Consider the following 26,042-nt stretch of genomic DNA (forward strand, 5'->3'; position numbering starts at 1 on the left):
GGCATAAAGAAACACAAGGATATGTATGTGGCAGGACAAAAGATAGGGGTTACAAAGAAATTCTCAAATTTGGGCATTCTTTTCGCCAGCAATGACACTTGGATACAAGCAGTTGTAGCAAAAAAACTGGCACTCCTACTCACTACATCTGCTCTTACTGCCTTTGCCAGGAAATTGGGCAACAAAAACCCAGAGGAGCTCATTAAAATCTATAACGCTAAGTGTGTTTCAGCGGAAGTTTATGGGTGAGGGTCTGGGGGTTTGCTGATCTGCTCCCAATCCAGAGAGTAGAAAATTCCTTCCTAAGATATATTTTATCTGTCCCGAGTGGTACCTCAGCATGCATTTGTCACGCAGAGCTAGTACTTCCTTTTATCTCTGATTTATTCAGGCTTGAGTCTGTGCTATTATGGCACAGGCTCTGGACCAAAGAAGAGGCCAAATTGAACAGAGATATCCTTTTAGATATTTTGAAACTGGATGGTGTCATGTGGATACCATGGCTAAGATATGTTTATAATTTTTTAAAAGATCTTGGCCATCTAGAGTATTTTATTAATCCTACTACCATTAGGGCAATAACAAGGAAGGAACTAAGAAAAGAGGGTATCTCGCACCTGGATACCATTAGAATGTCATCTGAGATTTTAAAACCCACAGTACTGTGCAATCAGATGGTTTTAACCACTTTTAATATCCAACCCTATTTAACTTTTGTACCTATGACAGGTTTTTACTAACTTGATTTAGGCTGGGGGTCTTTCATAGACTCGTTACTTTTCCCATAACGAATGACTGGTCTCAAGACCTTTAGCTATGCCCCCGTGATAACATCTCCCCACAATCCACGATACATGTTATTCTCTTTTGTAGGTTTTATTCCGCTGCAAGGAGCCTGCTCCTAGTACCTATCCTAAAACAGTTTGGGCTTCGCCAATGCCATCCTGCTTTTTTGGCTTTACAATATTTAGATAATGAGCATAATGCTTTTAGGATAACACTTTTCTTGACAAAAGTTTTGAGCCAAAGGAAACACTTGCACACTTAACTGTTCTTAATGAGATGAGGGCTTTTGTAAGTTTATTACTGTTTTAATTCTTTGAATTGGAGTTATGTAAAAAAAATTATCAACTTTTAATGTATGAATTGTCTGAATGAATTCTGTAATTTTGTGCTTTTATGACTGTTTGTCTAATCAATCGAATAAAGCCTTTTTTTTTTTTTTTTAAACAGTTTTAATGCAATAGGTACAATTTATACAGCTGGGTATTGCCTACAACCCGGAGGCCGGCAGCGTGCGGTAATCATATGGAAGATAAAATAGTACACGGCCTGTGTGCCGACATCCCGGAGGCTCGGCTGCGATCACATCTCTAGGCGTATTACTATAACCAAGTAGACAGTCGTAATAGAGTGAAATCAACTGTTTGGCATTTTCTTGTTTTTTTTAAAACCAATAATAATTATATAACCTGAACATATAATTAAAGAAAAAGCAGAGTCAAATAGTAGTCACAATTAGAGCATCATATAGGAATCGGTATCATATTACAGACGTATCCCATATTAGCGTAGGAGTCAGCCCATAGGTCTATCACGTGACAAAGCTAATTCAGCAGTTGGAGAGTCACAAAGTTCACCCCTGTACGCATTCCAATGTCCCCACTTCTTGTCCCATACCCCCGGGCAACCACGCACCTTGTATACTGTCTTTTCTGCGATCATGCATAGGTCCATCTCGGCCACCCAGCCCACCGCCAGCGGTCTATCCTGGGAGCCCCATTTCATTGCAATGGAGCGCTTAGCCAGCAGAAATCCCAGTGCTGCCCATTGCAGTTCTTGACTGTTGAGGTCATTGGCCTCCCAGATATCTAGGACACAGGGCTTAGGCAGTGGTGAAAGCGGCTTACCCAAGGAGTCACTCATTTTCCTGAGAACGCCCACCCAAAACTGCTGCACCTTCGGGCAATTCCACAGTATATGAAAGAAGGTGCCAGGTAAATTACAGCCTCGCAGGCACAACTGGTCAGGGCGTCGTCCAATTTTCGCCAGAGTAAGAGCGGACATATATGCCCTGTGTAATATCTTTAGCTGAATTAGTCGGAACCTGTGGCAGATAACCGATTGCCTGGGGGACATGAGGGCTGAGCGCCACTCTTCCTCGTCTAACGGGCCCAGGGAATAAAGCCTTCTTTGATTTTGACTTGAACATACTGGCATAAATAACACCATGTCAACTAACGACTGAATATTTTCTGGGGGAAATAACTCAGAAGAAAGCTGAAAAGCTAGTTGTCCATTTCATTTATTAAACAGCAGTTTACATTTTGACCCATGGCTGTCCTTGTGTCTTTGACAGCAGGAACTGCAATATTACAAGTGAGTGAATTAATGATTTATTATGGTAGTTTGTTTACTTAATTTCCTTTTTGCAAATGACATGTTGTTACTATACTGTAATAAAGAAAAGCTGCATTAAATAACAAATTACCTATTATGCAATACTCAGCATTTACGTACTATACTTACTTAAAGTTTTGCTCATGTTATTATGAAGTCAGGCCTACAAGGCTACTAGGAAAGGTGTTAATTTAAAGGAAACCGTGTTATAGCCACAAATGTAATGTACACTCATTACGGTCACAGATTAAGGGTTGCATAGACGAGGCACAAGATCAGAGTTCACCTACCTGCACATTATACATACACTTACTTGCACGTGTTGGCACACGTATAAGGATGGCACAAAGATACACAATAGTAATGCATTCTTTTGTGAATCAGAATGCACTGGAATTGTCCCATGGACCACAGTTGGCACAAAGGCAGGAATGGCATTTATCTGGATTAGAGGAGGATGCATGGGGTAAATCAAATATTTTCAAATTGAAAACTTGATCAAATCTCGAATGCTTTGAATATCTAACCTTGTATCTACCTAGTTTGCATCAGGACTGGCACTGGGTCAAGGAAATTCATAGAGCCCTCATATGGGGTCACCAGTCTGGAACGGTGCCTGATAGCGCCTGTATGCGACAAATGTGGCTTCAGTGCCATGGATGGGGTGGCACAATGTGAGAAATTTCACACCTGTCAGGCATCTAGCTGGCTCTTCAGTCCAGCAGTTTGTTGGTTGGTTGGTGCATTTTTTCTCACCTGGTATTCTGAGTGTCTTCCAGCCTGGGACTGGCATATTGAAACCATAGGTGGCACAGAGTTTGCCAACTCATCTGAAGCAGAAAAGCCCATCTGTGGACCGAGGCGGGGTTTGCAGCAGGAAGTAGAAAGGCTGAGAGGAAGGCTGGAGTGAGCACCAGCAGAGAATAAGATCCCATGGAAGCAAACGATAAGATGACTCCTGCCACCAAAATAAATACATACCTAGAAGATAAAACAAAACACCAGACTACATAAGGAGCATGCTATTTCAGCCAATATCAAGTAAACACATTTACGCCAGTCAAGCAAATTAATTGAAGTAAATAGTGAGTAGCACTTACACTGCAGGACAAAAGTGATTATGACCCTGAGGCATACACATAAACACACACACGAAAAACTCCATAAGCAGATAACACAACTATATATGATACTTGGCATAGAATTGCGACAACGTTGACATGTCATTTCCTCTCAACAACAGAAAATAGAAAACCATGGGTGCTAGGCACAAAGAGTGGCTGCATTATGGTGGGATACAGCAACCCAAAACAGAAAAAGCACAAGGTACACACATTCAACAGGAACGGCCGAAATCCACTCAATTCATGAGAGTCATGGGTATGTCCGTCATCTGGTTATACCCCAGTATTAAACATCCAGCCATGTACCCTGGCTGGGCATAAATATACTTCAACTTTATGTCTACAATAATATCTCAATTATTATTGGACTTTATCTGTTCTTTAACCATACATATTCCGTTATATCAATTACTTCAAGCACTTCTAGAATGAAGCTGTATATACATTTTTTATTTCATTGTGGGGATAATTTCCATGACTTTACAAATACACAATACAAAACACGCTGGCTTCATATATACTCTTATCATGCACAGGTGGTCCACGTATATTCTTTTTGCATAAGGTACATCTTAAAGTAATCAGCTCATAAATTCAATGAGCGTTCTCTGGTGCAGCCCCTAGAATCTGGAACTCTGTCCCTGCGAACATCAGAAACATTTCGAACACTGCATCATTTAAGAAAGAAACTAAGATCTTTCTCATGAGCAAATTCCTCCCATAGGTAGGCAATTCGCCATTTGTGACTATACAGTGGGGGTCTATTAGATAACAAATCGGGATATTTATAGAAGAAGACACACGGTAAGAGGACACTGGCGGAAGGCAAGAGACAATCCAGGAGAGGAGAGAAAACAATCAACTACTACCTCAGAACAGTATAATTCGTGTCTTGTAATTTTGTAGCAGTCTTTTATCGTTTCTTTTATTATCTAACTACATTGCTGTTTTTATCCTATGCCATGTGATGTTAAGCGCTCTGATACCCAAGGGTCTAGTTCGCGCTATAGAAAGCTGTTTATAAATAAATAAATAAATAAATGAAAAAATGGCCTAATGTCCATATATTCCGCATGTAATGTGATTAGGCTGGTGAAACTTGTATCAAAAATTATTTTTGATTTGTTGTGGACTTCTTTTTAGAAAATAGTCGATGCGTTTCGGCCAGTTAACTTTGCCTCCTCAGAACTATATAAGGTGTGTGAATCCTTCAACTTTGAAGAAATAAAAGAACCCTATGTCAGTATGGGTATTATTATAAAAAAATTACATATATATTACCTCAGTGAAAAGCTCATTATGTGTGCATATATACAGTGCAAGTGCAGCACACCAACATGACCTCTAGAACCAGAGGACATAAAACAACAACTCGTGCACATGAGTATCAAAAACCTGTACAAGAAATTTCAACCACAAATACCATGCACCAGGAGTTCAGAGGAACCACTGTGTTTGCAGTCAGATTATTGTTGCCAGATTATATTTTTACTAACGATATTCTAACATACAACCGTCCCTGCTAATGTCGGTAAACACGTCAATACTGCGATGCCACGATTGGAAGTGAGTGACATAGACCTTGAAAATGTTGGCATACTGAATGAAAAAACTGCACGTGTTACCCAATATACATGTGGGGGAAAAAACTACAAATGCCAGTGAATCCATTTCAGGTGTCCTGTACCTACACACAAAACTACACAGCCATGTAGGAAGGAACCCAGCAGCACATACGTGCCACAATACACAATCCAGAGAATTTGAATAATGGGTATTGCAGGTCTGTAAATAAACATGTATGTTTCATTTGAAGATTAATATTGTTCAAATGTATATAGAATTTACATATGATATACCAAAAAGATTCTATGCAACATCCAGCAAAATAGAACACATTTCCTTTTAAAGACTGGTAAACATAACATGGACACAAACTGAACAGACACTTTATTATAAAATCCATAGGAGAAGAGGTTGGATCTCAAGTGGTAAGTAAATGATTGTTTCGACAAGCATTGGGTTGTTGTTGATTTCTTCAGGACCAAGGTTAATCAAGCAGCCCTATTGGGTAAAAATATCAAAGAAATTTATCATCAAAGTTGGAATAATTTCAACATTGAAAAACATAATTACCATGATAATGGAAGACAGAAACCATAGATGTTAGCTGGTAAAAGTTCATAAATGTTATTTTTAGTAGTTATCAGTTAAATGATCCTTTTGCACATGCAAAGTGAGGGACAAAAAAAGTCTCTTTAAGAATTTCTTAATATGTAGTTTAATATCTGATAGAGACCTCTAACCAAAGATTCCTCACCTAAGAATATCCCCCAGATGTAAGACTCAATCTGGAAAATCTTGTGCAGTACCGCTCCACGCTGCTAGGTGACATCAATTGACTCTGCATCAATGGCGTCTGCATCGGGAGGGACTTCTTGGTGCCTTCATAAATGCCACGAGGCACAATGGCAGTAGTTCCTTTCTTTCTTTCCTCACTGTAAAGCGTAGATTCCAATAGCTACCTCAACCAATTTTTGGTCAACTCTTTTCAATTTATGAATCAAAAATCTCTTTTTTGAGATTATTCCCTGTGTGCTAGGGCAAGACAAATCCCTCTGGTTTCAAGCCTTGTTGGGGTTTAAGCCATCAGATGTCGGTGGTTTGTCTCTGGTGACTGGGGTCGGGCATGACACCAAGGCCTGCACTGAGTGGAATTCCATATACCCCAAAACTATCCTCAAGCAGGCAATGAAGCTACTAGTGGCATAGCAGAAGAAGGCTCTGCATCGTTCACTTTCCTGATCTCGTTCCCGCAGATGCTCTTGAGGCCAGTCCAGTACTCGACCCCACAGACTGCTGTCTTTAAGATCCAAGACCTCCTTGTCAAATTCAGATAAGTATCAGAAGCACAAGAAGAAGAAGGTGAAGCATTCTTCTGCTTCACCCGTTTGAACTCGTTCTTCTAGGCTCCACTCCCAAAATCCACTTGTGGAGCCAGCATCAGAACCCACCGCCCGATACCTAGAGTTTCTTGGCACTCGAGCAATGCCTGCCCAGTTACTGGAATTTTGTGACGTCATGCATGCCATCTTTGGGGCCCGACTTCCTCTTGCTCCTCTTTGTGTACCATGGATGCCAAGAGGTGCCATGGTTAGGTTATCACTGACAGGTTCACCCTCAATGCCAGCATGGCCCTCAGGATCCATTCCTGTAACTGGGATGATACCTCCTAGGCCACCATGTACCCAGGCTCCATTTCATTCAGTGTTTGCTTCAGTGCTGCTTAAGGATGAGCCCATCATCATTCCCGACATCAAAGCAGCACCACCATGTTGCTGCTCGATGCTAAGCCCAGCACCATCCTATCCTGGTCAATCTCTGGACTTTCCTCCACCAGAGTCACCCTTTGACACCCATGGGGGTGATGAGGAGGAGATGTATGGCCCTTTGGAGGAGGTCCCAACTGATGGCGGAAACTGGAATGAGGAGCTGGGTGATACCAGCTGTCTAGTCACCTCACCAGACACTGGCATGTTGTCCCCTCAGGGCCAGCATCTGAGAAAGGCATGTCATTCTCCATGGTGATATGCAGGGTGGCAAAGATCCTTGACTTTCAGCTCCCGACTGTCAAGGTCAAATCAAATGTCTTAGGTGAGGTGCTTCAGGCAGGGGTAGGTGCTCCTGACCATTGCTGCCTTTTAATGAAGCCCTCACCAGCACTCTCTGGGGGCCTGGGCTAAACTGTGCACTGAGCATGATTGCCCTGTGGAATCATCCCACCCCAAAGTACTAAGCCTTCCTTTCCCAGCACACCACCACGGACAGCCTGGTGGTTCAGGCCTCTATAGACAAAATAAACCCAAGCGCATACCCTACCACAACACTGAATAGGGAATACAAGAGGCTGGATACTTTCAGGAAGTATATCTTTTCTCAGCCTTACATTGTAGTCAGTGAACACTGCATGCCTCATGGGCCGCTATTCCCATTCATTGTGTGATTTGGTTGCTCAGCTGCTTTCTCATGCTGCCTGAGGAGGCCATGGCATTTTCAACCAGCCTTTACTGGACAGCAGGGATGTTGCTAAGTTTGCCATACGGTGTGGACTGGATTCTTGGACTCCCTTTGGCGAGCCATGATGGTGCATCACAGCCACGCTTGGTTATGGTCCACTGGGTTCTTTAGGGGATGTTCAGTCAATGTTGATTGACATGCCCTTTGATGGATCCAACCTATTAGGAAAGACGGTCGATGTGCCCCTCTTCCACTGTCCCAAAAGCATGGTCATCCACTATCCAATCTACGGGCCTCTCCCTTTCAATATGGCCACAACAACAGTCCTTTCATCCCTACCGCAGCTGCGGCAGGGCCAATTTTGGGCATCCACATTAACAGCTCTAACCGGCACAACAGCCGCCACAGTCCTTGCGGGGAAAGGGGCCGCCGAGACCAAAGAGGATGCTGGAACCATACACAGTGAGCTGTCCAATCCGCTGCTCCCCCAGCTGCCGCAATTTACAAGTCTCTTTAGTGTTCCCACCAACAGGCACATGCATATTTTAGGGGGCAGGATAAAACATCACCTGTCCCAATGGTCTAGCATCACATTGGACTGGTGGGTGCAGAAGGGATACCCCCTAGCATTCGTAAACACTACCAACCCTTGCCATCATCCCAAGAACAGCTGACAGAGGACCATCTTGCTTTACTCCGTAAGTAAGTGCAGGCCCTCTTAGCCAAGGGGGCCATCAAGAGTGTGCCTGTGTCAGAGAGAGGGCATGGTTGTTATTCCTCCCACTTTCTGGTATCCAAGAAGGACATAGGCCACCGTCCAATCTTAGATCTGCGCTCTCTCAATTGCTTCCGCTGGAGCAAGAAGTTCAAAATTCTCACCTAGGTTCAGGTTTTGCCTGCCCTGGATCCTGAAGACTGGCTGGTAGCATTGGACTTGAAGGATGCCTATTTCCATTTCCCTGTCCTGCCTGCCTACAGACGTTACCTGTGGTTCATGGTGTGCCATGGCCACTTTCAGTTAAGGTTGCTTCCTTTTGGCCTCACTAGGCCCCTCAGGAGTTCACTGCAGTGATCAGGGGTCCAGTCTTTCCTTACCTTGACAACTGGCTTTTGAAGGCAGGCTCGCCACAGGCAGTCGTCTTGCACCTCCAGACAACGGCAAACCTATTGACTTTACTGGGGTTTTCCATCAATGTGCCAAAGTCGCACCTGACTCCCTCTAAGACACCCCATTTCAGCAGAGCCAGTCTGGATACAGTGCAGTTTTGGCAGCCGCTGCCCATGCAGGTAAGAGCGGTTGGGCCAGGTGGGGGGGGTGGGGGTACAGGATTTCAACAGCTGACAACGAGGGAAAATTAATTATTTATTTAATTTTCCCTCATGGTCGTCTGTCTAATCCCCCCCCCCCCCCATCCGCCCCACCGCACTTACCTACATGGGCCGCTCCTGAGTTTTGGGCCTATCCTCCAGAGCGGCGAGTCTGGGATATTCAGGCTATGATACCGATGTTTCAGACTGTCTCCTGGATTTTGATGAGCCTGACTCTGAGGCTTCTGGGCCTCATTGCCTCCTGCATCATGCTGGCAAAACAAGACTGTTGGCATATGCAGGCACCGCAGTGGTACCTGAGGTCCCAGTAGGCAAAGTATCAAGGAAATCCCTCCGTCCTGGTCCAGATATGAGAGGACACTGCAAAAGACCTGCAGTAGTAGCTAGGAAACTGCAATTTAGTCAGCAGCAGACCCCTCTCCCTTACCCATCCAGATCTAATTGTGGTGACTGATCCATCACTTATGTGTTGGGGCAGACATCTGGTTGAGGTGGAAATCTAAAGACTCTGGTTTCTGGTGGAGTCTCTAATCCACACCAAGCTGTTGGAATTAAGAGCGATCAGTCTGGCTTTGAAAGCCTTCTTATAGTCCATCAAAGGGAGACTGATTCAGGTGTTCATGAACACCACCACCACCATGGTATTGCAACAAACAGGAAGGGGTAGGGTCATGGACTTTGTGCCAAGTAACCCTGATTCTCTGGAACTAGCTAGAGGGCCAGGACATTTTCCTGGTTGCTCAACACATGGCCAGGTCCTTGAATGCCAGGGCCGACGAGCTTATCCAGAGGTGGTGCACATTTCATTTTTTAGAGTGGGGGAGCCCTGCTCGATCTATTCGCCAACACAGAGAACGTGCAATGTTATTGCTTCTGTGTACTGGTGTTTCCAAAGTTCCTCCAGCTTGGAGATGCATTTAATCTCAAGTGCAATACAGGACTACTGTACGTCTTTCCTCCAATACTATGACTGTTCTGAGTCCTCAAGACGATTCGGAATGACCAGGCCAAAATCTTCCTAATGCCCCCGGATTGGGCTTGGAGGGTGTTGTAAGAAGGTGGCCTGGTATATGCTGTCCACTAATTAAAGTGGGCACCTTGCACCAGTCCAAAAGACCCTTATGATGTATGAGGTCAGAGATAACCTTTAGGAAGCTATCCTAGTGGTAGCTGTGGAGAGCAGTCTTCAGGCTTAATCTTGAAAGAATGTGAAGCAGCTTGTTTTATCAGAATATAAGCTCCTGAATTAATTAAATGAAAGGAGAACCACACAGTAGTTATAAAAAATATGTATTTATTAATATAACACTCTAGTATCCTCTACCCGAGGATAGAACACAAAGTACACAATACAATATCAATAGAACAATTGTAAGTAGCACAATACACAGTGGGATCCAGGGGCAGACCAAACCATATACTAAAATAGTGGTATAACAATCACGACTCAGGTCAAGACAAGGTCTGGAGCACATAGAATAGTTGGACCCCAAGGAACCACTCAAGGGACCCCACGGAGGAACGGTGCAGTGTGCTAATATGACCGCAGGCTCCATACAATTCTTTGGGGAAGTCGCAGTTGCAATTTTACAGTTTAAGGGCCCTTCTAGGAGGACTTTGAGGAAACTCTTCAGAACTTAAGAGGTTGGGAGTCACCCCACCCATGGATACCGAAGTACCAGAGTTACTGTACCAGAGGAGCCCGGTGCATAGGGTTGAAGTGGCGTCGGAAACCAACGTCGTTCTCTATGGAAGGCTTCAAAGAAATACTGCTGCCGTGAAGGTGAAAAGTGTCCAGTGGAATCTAAGGGTGGATTCTTGCAGAAAGGAACTGGAAAGCAGAGGGGACCGAGTGTGGGTCACTTCAGAGTGAACAGGGGCTTGGGAGACGGATGGCCACCGATGTCAGATGTTCATGTGCTAAGAAGGGATGCTTGACTTAGCAGCCACGAGGACCAGGAGACGTCGACGATGACCTGGAGCCAGGTGCAAGCTGTCTCACAAAGGATGTCGAGTGCTGAGGGGTCGGTGTCCGCTGGAGCACCAACAAGCCTTGGCAAAAGCAACCCATGCAGGAATGTCAAGCAAGTTACAGTGTGGACCAGCAAGGTCCAGGGGACTCACCAAGCAATGGGGGAATCAGGGCACGTCTGGAGCAACCAGGAAAGCCCAACAGAATTCAAAATGACCCTCAGGAGGACCCACAGGCTGAATGACCAGGAGTTACAATGGGATCTCAAGCAAGATCACAAAGTACCAGCCCACGGAGCACTCGTTGTGAGGAGGCCAGAGTTCTTTGCTGGAAATACTGCTCAGGTCAGGACTGCATGGAGTCCAATGCACAAGCTCGGTAATTGCCAACAAGCATATGCACTTGCAAATAGACCCGGTGCACAGGGGTTCGGGTTATGCAGTCCCCACGAGGGATACTGGCCTCAAACTTGCTGAGAGGGCAGATCAACCTCACGGACCTTCAGACTCCACATCGTGTGTTACTGGAGCCTTCAGAGTCCGCAGGAGCTCAGGATCAACCAATCGGTCAGTTGTGTTATGGTGCCCGCGAATGCAGGGGAGTGACTCCTTCACCCCAAGGGAAATTCTTCAGTTGTCTTTAAAGCACCACAGGTCCTGCACGGAGCCTGTATGGAGCAAGGGCACATACAAAGCTTTGGATGGAGAGGGAGACGAAGTTGAGCCCAGTCGAAGTACAACGAAGTCCAGAGTGTCCAGATGGTTGAAGGTCAGTGGTTTCTTCTTGTAGAATCTTGTCCACGTAACCTCTAAATAGCTACAGCCAGGTAAGCCCTTTTGTACTCACAGGAGAGGGTTGGACAGATTTAGGGGACCCTCCTAGGGGGGGGGTCAGTACAGAGGAGATGTTACTCCTATGTCTTTTGTCCAGTTTCGCACCAGAGCAGGAGCCAACGGCTCCCAGAACTGGTCTGAGCTGGACTATGCACAGGGACACCAAATGTGCCCCAGGTGCAGACTTTCAGGCAATCTCAGAGTCCCCTCGCCCAGCTCCATTACACTAAATCCTGTCTGGGAGGTGGTCACACCTCCTAGTGATAGGATGCCTATTGAGCTGCTTACCTCTGCTTGAGCTTGGCTCATCTGCAGGAGGGCATTAATGTGTCTCTGGTCATTAATGACGGCAGCATCCATTTTGTTCTGACCGGGTCGAGAAGGCTGGCACCGGATAGACCAGTGACCTCACGAAGCTCGCTTCAGAAGGGTGGAATCATACCTCCCACACCGGCTACCAGTGTGGAGGTATGATTCCGAGGTGTTTTATACCAAACACATGTTTTGTTTCAGCCGTTTTCGAGATAGCATTTTCCCGCGAGGTTATAATGTATCTCTACCTATATGTCTGGCTGAGTCACAGACAACCCAGGAGAATGGTCTCCGAAGGCTGCAGAGGGGCTCTGCTCATGCAGGGGCACCCTCTCACGTAAAACCCAGCACCCTGCCTTCAGGATTGTTAAGGCCTGCTATAGGGCTTATACATTTTAAGTGTACTGACCTATAGATATAGTGAACCTATACCTAAAGTAAGTGGTGCAAGCACCAGCCTACAATGGGTTGCAGTAGCAGACCTGCCTCTGGGGTACCTATGCCCTGGCTATATGGGTACCATATACTAGGGACTTATAAGGGTATTCCAGTATCCAATCTGGAGTGTACAAAAGTACAAGCATAACAATTTTAAAGGAAAAAGCAGATAGGCTGGGGTCCTGATTAGCAGGATCCCAGCAGACTAGTCAAAAGAGTGTAACATCAAGCAAAAAGTGGGGGTAACCATAAGAAGCAGATCCTACTTACCTACAGGTAGATATCCTGAGCTTGAGCGTTGCTCCTTCAATCAGGCTGCCCTTCGGAATGACATCCTGCCACAGCAAAATGGCAGGGTGCTTCACCCACACTTGCACAGGCTTCCCCTTCATTTGTTGTGATTGAGTGGCGACAGTTGAGAGTGTTTGACCTTCCAGCCGAAGTCTGTGATTTTATTCTGTCAGCCAGGTGTCTTTCTAAGCTTGAAGTTGGGAGAAGATCATGGCATGGTATTCCACACGCCAGGTAGAACCCCTTTCTATACTTCTGTCAGAGAATTTGTTATTTGTTATTTCCTTTCCCCAGCAGGGCCTTGCCTTGGACACTATTAAAGTTTGTTTGTCAGCCATCTCAGCTTCCTGCAGCTGCCGATTCAACCGTTCCTCTTTAAGTCACCAATTATGACTCATTTCCTAAAAGGTTTACAGCATCTTTTCCCTCCTGCCCCATTTATCATGCCCAAATGGTATAAAAATGTTGTTTTAATATTTTTATTGTGTACTCCTTTTGAACTGCTCCATTCTTGTCCTTTATGGCTCCCTACCATCAAGACTGCTTTTCTGGTCGTCACTACATCGGCCAGGAGGATCAGCGAGCTTCAAGCTCTGTCTGTAAACCCTCCATACCCCATATTTTTTCTGAACAAGCTGGTCCTCAGAACAAGTTCCTCTTTCCTCTGGAAGGTGGTCAGCCTCCTTTCATGTTGGCCAAAGTATCACTCTGCCTGCTTTCTACTCCCTGCCTAATCCTCCTTCCAAGGAAGAGGAGAGAGTTCATTGTCTAGATGCTAAACAAGGTCTCTCTTTTTACATTGATCACACCAAGCCCCACAAGGTGGACGATCAGCTTTTTATTGGATTTTCTGGGGCAAAGAAGGGCAAGGATGTTCAAAACACACCATCTCCTGGTGGATTGTGCTTGTACCAAAATATGCTACTCACTAGTGAATAAACAATCACCTGAAGGGCTTTGTGCCTACTCCACCATAGCAAAGGCTGCCATTACTGCGTTAGTGTGCAGAGTCCCCGTCCTAGACATCTGTCAGGCAGCCACGTGGGAGGCTCTGCACGCGTTTACTTACTTCCTTGACAGCCAGGTCCAGATTCAAGGGCATTCTGCCTGTTCGGTCCTCGAGAACTCTTTGAGCTAGCACGTTTGCAGTCCCACATCCAGGGAGGTTTTGCTGGGGTACCTATTCGAAGGAGAGGAATCTGCGATTACAAGTCTCTCAGATGGACAAGTGACTTACCTTTGGTAACACCTTATCTGGTAGAGACTCTATCTAGTCACAGATTCCTCACCGACCCTCTCATTTTCCCCACCTGGAAACTTCACTCTTGTTATGTTATGTTATAAAAAGTTTTGTATAGCGTGCGGCTACTCAAAAGAGTGTCCCGACGCTTTGAATTGTACACTAACATAACAGGGAGATAACATAAGAAGAAACCAGAGAGGAAGAAAACCTAAATAGGGGCCAGAACTAAGAGATAAAAAGCCAGGTTTTGAGTCCTTTCCTAAAGGCCAACAGATTGGGAATGCAACGCAGGGGCACAGGCAATTTATTCCAGAGCTGAGGCGCTAATAGTTTAAAAGAGCGGCCACCGATACGGGCTCTCTTCACGCGAGGAACCACCGCAAGGGACAGGGCTTCAGACCTAAGCGACCTGGCAGGACGGTAAAAGGTCAACCTTTTCTGAAGATATTTTGCTCCGGAGGCGTGCAAGGCTTTGTGTGCCAGAGTGAGAGTCTTAAAAATTATCCGCTTCCGGACAGGGAGCCAGTGCAGGGCCTCCAAGAGGCCTGAGGCTCTAGCACGGCGAGATAGTCCAAAAATGGCACGTGCTGCCGAATTCTGGACAACCTGTAACCGTTGGAGCAGGTATTCTGGCAGGCCGAGATAAAGGACGTTGGCATAGTCAATTCTCGAACCTATAATCGCCTGCACCGTGATCTTCCTATGTTCCTCCGATAGCAGGGGAAGGAACTTGCGTAGCATCCGGAGTAACCCGAAGCAGGTCCCAGTGAGACCGATTACCTGTGAGCGTAGTGTGAGGCCATTGTCGATCTTGATCCCAAGGTTTTTAGCTACCAGGGACGAACATGCTGGTGGAAACATGTTCTCAGGCCACCACACTTTCCAGTCCGGATCCGTACTGCACCCGAAAAAGAGGACCTCAGATTTATCCGAGTTGCACTTGAGGCTGTTATGATGGAACCATTGAAATACAGCCTCAAGGCAACCCTGGATCCTACCTCCATCGAAGTCCGCACCCCTCTCGCAGGTGAAGAGGAGCTGGGTGTCATCGGCGTAAGAAACGATCTGGGCCCCGAAAGACTCCGCCAGTGCTGCCAGAGGGGTCATGAAGATGTTAAATAAAGTTGGGCTCAGGACAGAGCCCTGAGGAACTCCGACACCCAATGGCAACATCTTCCTCTTCCCCAAAATATCCCACCATGTTCTGCACGGATGTATGATGTAACAACGCGATCATTTAGATCGCGCTACATTATATCGCTGTTTTTACAACGCAAGTCATTACAACGATTTGTGGTGTAGGGCGCTGGATTTAGGAATAGTATGATTTACTATGCCAACTACAGCCTACGTACGGTAGGGAAGGTGTTGGAATAGTAAATCACACTATTTCTTAGTCTGGAGCGCCCTCCAGTGAAAGTCGTGGTAACGCCTTGCGTTGTTAAAGCAGCGATCTAACTGTACTGCGGTGTTTTGACCTCATTGTTAAGGTCCTTTCCCATTCTGCACACTGGTCACCACTGGCACATTGGTTTTCATGTGGCTCTGCATTTTTGGAGCAGAAACAGTCACAAAAGAAACCGATGTGAGTGAGCGGGGTGGCGCTTATGAAGGCAAGTGACTTCACTTCCGTCGCGGACAGCGTCAACGTGGAGTAAATCAACACCACCTACTGGCGTGCAGAGGTACTGCTCAAGATTTTCCATATTCATTCTGATGCCTGGGGGATATTCTAAGGTGAGGAATCTGTGGTTAGATAGAGTCTCTACTAGATAAGGCGTTACCGAGGGTAAGTAATTTGTCTGATTTGATAAAAGCATATATATGACCTATGGATACACAGTAACACCTAAATTTAAAATTATGGAAATGCCACCAAAGCAGGTGTTTTTAGCTCTTCCAGTTGATGGAAAAATCTCAAAAACGCCTATTAAGATGTGTGTTCTAAATAGAAGTATCATGTTATAGTGGCGCTAGAGAGCCGCATCAAGAGGGGCGCTGATTAAGGGAGCTCCCACAGCCATTTAATAAATGGGCTTCTAAAATGCCCATTAAAAGCCTGCATATGACACAAATCGCAGCTGCATTGGTGTGGGAACCCTAGGTGTTCTGTAATCGGCTGAAAATGATGCTGTGCTGTGGGTGACCTCCTAGTAAGACCTGGAGAAAAAGCACCCTGGATTGCAGGCTTGAGGACTGCTATGATGGTGCTGGAAGCCACCTTGTGGCACAAAGATGGAGACAGGCCCTGGGCATGCTCTCAGGGACAACCGGGTCTGGCAGTGGCTGCTGGATATGCGACACAATTAAAATACCCATGGTGAACCCCTATGTGCTGCTGGGACCCACTGTGGAATACTAATAGTACTGGAGCCCCTGCATCATAAACCGAAGCCTGCACGCTGTGGGCCCGAGGCGGGGCTGTGGTGATACATTAGTGTTTCCTCTGAAAAGTGAACATGGCCTGCTCTGGGGTTGAGGAGTGTGCCATACGGACTTTCCATGGTGACACGGCGGGACAGGTGGGGCTCCCTGGCATGACAGCTGCTCACAAGCAGGCCACTTTCAGCGTGACATGACAATAGGGAGGACAAAACACTGGGTGTCATGTACTCCGGCTCCAGCCACCAAGCAACTGCACTGAGTTGCGCGGTCACCCTTCCACAGAATAAAGATTTCGTCTATGAACCTCTTCCATAATGTCAAGTTGCTGCTGTAAGGATTACAAGGGTGCATGATGACATCTTTCTCAAAGGTTGCCATGTACAGGCAGGCCACACTAGGGGCGAAAGTACTCCACATGGAAGCACCCTGGGACTGATGGAAATGTTGTTTCTCATACTCAAAATAGTTTTCAGAAAGGGTCAGGGTATCACACCCCATGAGGAAGGAAACTGGGGTGGGTGAGACCCATTCTTCCCTCAACAAGATGGTCTCAATGGCAGCAAGGGTGGCCTGTTGGGGAATGTTTATAATTAACGCTTCTACGTCAAGTGTGACCAGAAGGTTAATCTCGTTCAGGCCCTGTACTTCCTCGATGGTACCTAGGACGTCCGAATAAAAGTCTTATTTGGACTATCCAACCTTTTTTAATACCACTCCTTTTCACCGCATCTACACCACCTAGACCCCTGACACCCACAGCCCCAAACGGCAAGAAACAAAAGATCTCCGCTAAAGAGCCCCTTTACGGGTGCCTGTCGGGTATTGCAGCACCGAACCGACGAGGAGCAGGTCCATACGATGAAGCATGACACGTAGCTTGCTGGGTGTGTGATGACTCTAGCTCCGACAAGGAGGATCCCCTTCCTCCCACCTCTTGATTTAGCCGCCTTGAGGAAGTGCATACCTATTGTTACCAGGTCTTCAAAGAGCCACAATGGCATAGGAATTCCTGAATAAACATGCCCCTACATAGCCCATAAGGAATAAAGCAAAGGAAATGTGATGTAGAGTGAATGGAAGATAAGCGCTAAACAACAGGTGATATCCAGAGTAAGGTTTTACTACTCTTGGTACTACAAACTGAACAGCTATATGACTTGTACGAAAGGGGCATGTCACTTGAATACACCCCTATGGAAACGGGGACAGTGTGGCCCAACCCACCATGGGGCACAAGATAAGAACCGAACAATGGTATGGTGAATCTGAGAACTTTAGACGCTCCATGGGAGAGGGACCCTTGGAGCATGGGAGGAGCACTGCACGTTTAATAGGGACTCCATTGAACTGGAACTAGTTGCAAGACATGTGGGGTCCATGGGGACCCTCAATGCAGAGTCACTGACAATGAGCAGCAGGGAACACTTATGACTCTAATCTCCCACCACAGTCATGTTTGTTTGATATTCTTCTGATGAGTTTTGTTCAATGAGATGTGGGGATAATCACTAGAACGTTGAAAATCAGTGTGGGGGAGAGAGGAATGGACAACATGGTCACTGTTCCTACTGTAGAATACAGAAATCTATCAGATGCCGTACAATGTGAGGAATTCACATGCACAAATACATAGGGATCACTGTGGAATATGACACAAGTAAATAGAGAACACAGACTTCGACTGCCTACCTGGAATGTCCGAGGTCCAAATAATACCAAAAAAAACTCCCCAAGTACTCGGGTACGCTACACGCAACATGATTGACATACTATGCCTACAGGAGACAAACCTGGTTGGCACTCAAGAACATAACATAGCTAAAAACTGGAGTGCGCACAGATTCTTCCCCACATACATAACATACACCAGAGGTGTAGCAATATTCATTCCTAAGAGCCTACAATACACCCATTTACTAGACATTGCAGACCTGGAAGCTATATATGTAATTATACAGGGCTGTCAATATACACACACAGTGGCAATAATTAATTCATATCGCCTCAACTATGAGAAACACAAATTATTTTCATAGCTTGCTGTAAAAACACAACAAACAGTCCCTCCGGTGCTACTATGGAGAGAATATTATAATGTCACATTATACTCCACATTAGACAGCACTGGGGATAGGTGGAGAGTTCCTCCTAAGGCGAGGAAGGCAATAGATAAAATCATGCAGGGAGGTACAGCGATACTCGTATTGCTCAATCTGTCTGCAGCCTTCGACACGGTCGACCACAAGATCCTGGTCGACCGTGCCGAAAACCTGGGCATCCGCCACATGGCTAAAAATCTGCTTTCCTCCTTCCTGGCCGGTAGATCACAGGTGGTCACACTGGGGCCCTTCCAATCACACAAGCTGTCACTACCGCGTGGGGTTCCTCAAAGCTCATCCCTCAGTCCGACACTATTCAATATCTATGTGTCGAACCTGGCCTCTGTCATCAAGGCCTATGGGATGAGCCTTACCTCATACGCGGATGACACTCAGCTTGTGCTGGCCATCAACGGGAATGGAGACAAGGTAGCTGAAAACTTCCAAGAGGGCATGCGGGCGATCGGTGAGTGGATGGCCTCTAACTGCCTAAAGTTAAATGCTGAAAAAACGGAGGTCGTCATATTTGGACATTTCTCCCCCGGATGGTCTAACACCTGGTGGCCCCCTACGCACGGAACACCACCTACACCAGCCATCACCGTCAGAAATCTGGGGGTGATTTTTGACGATAAATTAAACTTCATGGCCCACTCAAATAAAATAGCAGCAACAGCCCATCATAAACTCAGGCTGATCAAGAAAATCATGCCATTTCTACCAACCTCAGCAGGTAAGACGCTGGTAAGCGCCCTCGTGTTGTCATCTCTTGACTACTGTAACGGCTTATTCATCAACGCCCAAGCAAGAGTGACCAACAAAATGCAGACCATCCAGAATGCTGCAGCCCGTCTCCTGTCTGGAATCCCAAAGTTCTCACCAATCTCTGAGACTATAAGGGACCTCCATTGGCTCAAGATTCGAAACAGGATCAAGTTTAAAGCGCTATGCATACTCTATAAAGCCTTGCACAACTCTGGTCCACATTTCCTGAAATCCCAACTCAGATACCAGTCCTCCACAAGATCGCTCCGATCTAACAATCTTTAAAATCCTTCAAATACCACGAACAAAAACAGTCAACTGGGGCGATAGACGCTTCCTAGTGGCAGCCCCCAGATTATGGAATTCCCTGCCAGCTCCCATCAAAGACAGCCCATCCCTGATGCATTTCCGCAGAAAGATAAAGACCTGGCTGTTTGATCAAGAATAGTTACCGGCCTAACCTTGGGAATACATTCAAAGTTTCTAGCGCCGAGACGCCTACGGGCAATTGTACGCGCTGTATAAATCTCAAAAATAAATAAATAAATAAATGCAGGACCTAGCACTGTTACATCTCTGGAGACTGGGCAATGCACAAGAGCAAAGTTATGCATGCTGCACATCAACCAACGTTGCCGGATGATTAACAGACATGAGACATTTGGCATGCACATACTCAGATCATTCCCCAGCCTTGTTTACATCGACAATACTCGACAAAAGACACAAGAGGCATGTGGCGCCTTCATTCTACCATGTTGCTGGACACTGTGTTCAAAGAAGAGATAAGGCTGGTCACTACAAACTATTTCAAAGAAAACACAGGGCAAGTAGACACTCACAGCATATTATGGGACGCCTTCAAGGTTGTAAAACGGGGGAATGTATGGCCAAAGAACATGGCATACTAAAATCGTTGAGACAAAAATTAGCCCAGCAAGAAAACAAGCGCCAAAACCTGGAAAATACACAATGTGAGCAAAGTACCTCAGAAATCCTACACAACCTACATACAAATATATAAGAATATAGGCACAGGGCAGACAGAGAGCTGAAATTCCTAAGCAAATATACAGTTTGAGATCATATGGGAAGGGGGATCAACCCAAACATACACTTGCCAGACATACTAGACCACGATGAGCTATGTTTAGACCACAATGGGAAATATCCACAATAACCTCGATAGAGGCATCAAGCCACAGACTGATGCACTCATGCAGAAATTTACAGACTACTATACCAGACTATTTAAATCCTGAACAGCGCAAAATGTCACCAACATTTATCAATATTTAGAGTCAACGACACTAGCCTGTGTTGAGGGTGCTGAAAAAGAGACATTGTGTGCGCTGCTCACACTGGCAGAGGTATGTGGTACTATTAAAACACTAAAGAATAACAGAGCACCTGGAAGTGATGGCCTCATGGGTGAATGCTATAAAGAATACATTGAAGAGCTGCCCCGGTGCTGTTGGCAGTGTATGAGGAGACGCAGGCGATGGGATCCCTACCACCAAGAATGAGGGAAGCGGTGGCCACTACTCTTTTGAAACTGGGCAAACCGCCTGAAAAATGTCAGTCATATTGCCCGCTATCCTTCATAAACATTGATCATAAGATACTAGCTAAAATTATGCAATGAGATTGCTGCCGCTAGTTCATAGACTAATCCTGTCAGACCAGGATGGTTTATGGAAGATAACATAAGAACTTTGTTATCGCTCACACACCAAATATGCCCCTATATCAAAGCTGCAACAGTGTTCTTGGACTCAGCTTAGGACTTTGATGCTATAGAATGGCCCTTCCTCAGCACAACATTGGAATGGATGGGAGTGGGAAGAGACATAGTGAAATGTGTCAGAGTATTATATAAGCAACTGATGTCTAGGATAAAAGTAAATGGGGCCCTGTGTGAGACAATACCCATACAGCGTGGGACAAGACAGGATGTCTGCTTTTCCAAATACTATAGGCCCTGGTGGTGGAGCCTCTATTGAGTATCCTTCAAGAATACCATAGCAAAGGAAGTGGTAAATTCGACAGGTGCAGAATCCTTCTGTCACTTTATGCTGATGATATTTTATTGCTGGTCAGAGAATTCCAGTACTAGAAAAGTAATACAATTTGGGAGAGGGTCAAGGCTAACAATAGACTTGGATAAATCTGTGATGGCCCCACTACTCGAGTCCACTATGGCAATAATTTTAGAATATCTATTGATCTAGAGAGAGGAACCAGTTAGGTATTTGGGCATACAATACCACCAAGATATAGATACCCTATATAAAGTCAAGTGCAGAGTGTATATAGATTAACTGCTAATATAGACAAATGAAAAAAACTACCAATATGTAATGGGGGGAGGACTGGCATAATGAAAATGGTAACCCTCCCGCAACAAATCTATCTCTTCCCGAGTTTGCCACTCCAGCTGACCTGTCAGTTCTTCCACACATTAGTTGACTTTGGCTAAAAAAGCAGCTAGGGTGAAAAGAAAGACAATGCAGTTGACATATGCCTTGGGGAGGATGGGGGATTGCTGCACCTAACTTTGAAATGTATTATCTAATAGTCCAGGTGCAGTACAAACCCCATTGGATACAAAACATATGGCAGGCACCACACTACAAGTTGGACGAGGATTGGTGGCCCCCATACTGCTTAACACTGTACTTATGAAGCCACCTGTTAGACCGACAAGAGAGATAAACACTGTGGTGTATGATATGGGCATGGGCAATATTGGTGAGGATAATGGGAGTAGAGGAAGTATATTCCCCAATGATGCCTCTTCTGAAAAATCCTGCACCCCGGGTAACTTGTGACTCGGCTGCTAGGAAACGCCTGGCTGGGATACAGCTTTAGACCTTGGGCAACATGTATATGGCAGGGACATTTGGCACATTGAAGGACTACACTGCACTAGACATAGCTATATCATCGACTACAATGCTCAGTACAGGAAAGATAACAGGGACACCAGGCAGGACCAAAACGGTGAAAACTATTGTCCCTTTTGCTCTTCAAAGTTCTTTACTCTAGACTGAGAACTTTAATGTATGCCACAGTGATGCAGGAGATGGCAAAAACTGACAGACCTGAGTGAGGGATAAATGGACCATGGACCTGGGCCAAAACTTGAGAGATGATATATGGGCCTACTGTTGCACACTAACACAAAGCGTGTCAGCAAATGGAAGACACTGCCTGATGCATTCTAAATTTTTATATAGGGACTACTACAACCCGGTGAGCATATGGAACTGAGGTCTCATAGCTGATGCACGGTGTTAGAGATGTAGGGCGCCAGAAGGTTTTTTTTTCTACCTAGTGTGGGAGTGCCCTGCAATTCAACAATATTGGGGAGAGATCTTGGTTAAACTAAATGACATGCAAGGAGACACCCTGGACTTGACACTACTGCTTGTACTACTAGGGTGGGTATGGAATGTCCCCAAACACTGCAGAAAGTTTACAGCACTGATGTTGCTTCTGGGCAAATGGCGAGTGCCACTATGTTGGGGATGGGCAGGTCACCTTACAGTGAAGATTGGGTGAAGGACATAGTGTGGCGTAACAATTGTTAGGAAGAACTAGTGCCACGGCAATCCAAGACCCAAAGAAATATGGGACCCCTTGAAACCATATCTAACGAATGTAGCTGTGGAGTCAAGCTTTCATGGTGATGTGCAGCCATCTGGGATGCAGTTCCACATAGCCATATTAATGTACCGGTGCACCTTCCCTCCTGCCTCGTTGCAATATGGATGGACAGTTTCAGGATATGATGTAAACGGGTGAATTGTGGATAAACTTTTCTGATGACTAAATTTATGTCATAGATTGAATGTGACTGTGTATTGAAAGATACTTTTGTTATAACTGTATTACATGTAACCTAAAATAAAAATAAAAAGTATCATGCTATATTATCTAAAAAAGGAGTGAGTCCAAATTAGCTCACAATAATGAATTTCGTTCATTAAAAGGACAGATTAAAGATGGGGCATGGCTAGGCCCTAGTAGATATGGCCACCTTCTAATGACAATCCGAGGCGGTCCGGGATTATTCTTTTGATGGATGTGACATATGACAGCTCTGTAAAGGAAAACTGGCTACTTTTACCCTGCGACTCCTCAAAATGTAAGCTGTTGGTTATTTTTCTCAAATGCAGTTCTTGAAGCAATGCATGTTTCCTCAGTAGGGGCCGCCATTTTATTACAATTGAATGCACTCATGATGCATCTTGCAGAGCTGCTTCAATTTCAGACCTAGAAACAGGAACCTTTTTGTTTTACTCTTAAGCATACAAATCCCTTTGCTCAAACTTCCATATGACTTTGTTCCTTAGTGGCTTTCCTCAAAATGTACTCACTATTGAGACTCACTGGCTTTCATACAGAATACAGTCCTCCTATTAATGTTGTCAACTGTCTATTCATCATGCAAATGAAGGGCATCTTTCTTGCAGCAGATTAAGTACTAATTTTATAGTTAAAATTGACAAACCCTCCATTAACGTCTCGATCAAAAGTTCTAAAAATGGATAAGTCATGCAATCAGCATCTGCAATCGACCTAAAGGATGACATTGCTAAACATGACTCCTCTCTTCAAGTATTCCTACACCGTCCTCATGTGCAAAAATCTTTCATGACTGCCATCATTCCTACTTCGCTGAGACAAAAGAAAGATCCTCCTTCTCCCATCAAATTTATTCCCTCATTTCCTTGGATCTTAAATATGAGTTTTAAAATCATTTATGGAACAAACTATTAGGAGAGTACAAGCTTTAGATGATAAATGGTGTTAAATGGAGATAAAAGTATCCAAAGTAGAACAACGTGTGAATGAAATCCAAGACCCTACACAAAAAATTGACTCTATGGAACAAGATGTTTTGTCAGCTTATTAGGCAGGAAGAAGGCTGGGGCTATATAAACAGAAGAAACAATCTTGGAATTTATGGGTTACCAGAAGGTATTGAAGGAATTGACCCTATTGTGTTTTTCAGATCTTTCATCTAAAAGACTTAGACTGGCTGTATTTTAAATCACTAAATATACAATGAGCCCATGGACTAGGGCCGAACTCTAAGTATTCCTAAACATCTACAAATCACAGAAGCGCCATTCTCTTATTTTTAGAATATGCAGATCTTCTTAAAGTCATCTTATTAGCAAAACATAAAAAAAATACTTCTGGTTAGAAAAAAGACTGTTCTTCTCACAAGATGTTGCTAAGTCTACTGCTGATCAACGGAAGAGGTTGTGGAAAATGCAACCTTTATTCAATCCCTCAATGCATGATTATTATTTCTATGTTTATTTAATGTCACATACAATAATAAAACTACGACTTATAAAGATCCTAAAAAGCAAACCTATTTTGGGATAATTGTAGAGGAGGGGCTATGGAAGCATCAAGGTCTTTGAGAGTTTAAGTCATTATTTTTACATATTGCCTTATTCATTTCTCTTTTCTTACAGGAAATGTTTATTTAATTATCTCTGTTTAAATGCAAGTCTAATACATTTTCTCCTTTTAGGTACATTGCTTGTTGCCTTATTAGTGTCCTCCTTTTTGTTGTTCTATTAACTTTCACTAGATCTCCAGGAGTGAAGATGTGTCATCTCCATATCGTGGTTCCATCCCAATAGTTTGTGTTCCTACAACTATGTTGTTGAGTTTAGGCGGTTTTCCTTTTGTTTTGTTACTTGCTTTTCCTCTTTCCCCTTCCTTCTCTCTTTTTCCTTATCCTTTTGTATCAATACTAATTCCAGTTTCTAACTATTTTAATTTCTTGTTTCTTTTACTTTCTCTTCCTTTAGTTCCTATTGAATTATATATACTTATTTTATCCTAGTCTTCTAACATTGAAACTCATAATCTTTACTAATGTTCTGACGACTTATTTCTATGGTACTTCGAATAGCTTTGTGGAACATCAAAGGGCTGAATTCTATTAAGAGACAAAGAATCCTAGATCACTTGTCTAAACTTAAAGTTAATATTGCACGATTACAAGAATCCTCTGAAAATAGAAAGAAGCTAAGAAATGACAAAGCGATTGGGTGGGAATGCTTTCTCTTCACTCTTCTCCAAAAACACAAATTGTGGGGTTACTCTTTGTTCTCAAAAACGACATATTGTGTTCATTTAACAAGAAAATTATACTGAAGGCAGACGATTAATAGACAGTTGATAACATTTCTGTTTCAATAGTTAGTCTATATGGAACAACTCAAACTGACAATATTTGGAAATATACAGCTTCCAAGTTAATTGAATATGCAGATGATAACTTGATTTTTTTGGTGGTGATTGTAATCAAGTCAAGTTTTGTTATTATCCATGCAGAATCATCTGAGACCATTCCATTCATTAGAAGGATTAAAGAGGAAAAATCGAATAAACGTTACAATGCTATTGTTCAATTAAAACAATAATGCTCTTGGTTGAAACACGACAGCTAGGTCATACTTAAAAGGGAACCTTTAGTATTCAGAGTGTTCATGCACAGCAGTTCCTTTTGGTATGGTAGTTAAAAAGTATCTCTGCATTGTTGAGACATTTGTCCTTGCGCCCTTGGGCTCTGAAAGTACTTGGTGTTAGTAATAGAAGTGCATGAATCCTATAGTTTTTTTTCATTCCCTTTGAATTTACGGTGCTTTCTTGGAAGGCTTGAAATAAGCAAACAGGATGTCTGGGGGGGTTATTTTGATTAGAGTTGTGATAAACTTTAGACCATTAATTCCAAAGCTTTTAAGCTTTATTTAGCTTATTTTTGATATTTCAGCAAAGACATTCATTAATCAATAGAGCATG

General features: G+C 44.3%; 1 protein-coding gene across 1 annotated transcript in view; it reads right to left on the minus strand.

Annotated features, from left to right (window-relative positions):
* The window catches only part of MBOAT4 (membrane bound ghrelin O-acyltransferase MBOAT4), a 151,443-nt gene that overhangs the window by 42,938 nt on the left and 82,463 nt on the right, over positions 1-26,042 (minus strand). Inside the window, exon 2 of the mRNA XM_078677867.1 lies at positions 3,157-3,406. Within this exon, the coding sequence (XP_078533993.1) occupies positions 3,157-3,406 (250 nt within the window). The remainder of the gene's footprint in view (positions 1-3,156; positions 3,407-26,042) is intronic.

This window comes from Lissotriton helveticus, chromosome 2_1 (genome assembly GCF_964261635.1).
Source record: "Lissotriton helveticus chromosome 2_1, aLisHel1.1, whole genome shotgun sequence".
NCBI classification, from domain to species: domain Eukaryota; kingdom Metazoa; phylum Chordata; class Amphibia; order Caudata; family Salamandridae; genus Lissotriton; species Lissotriton helveticus.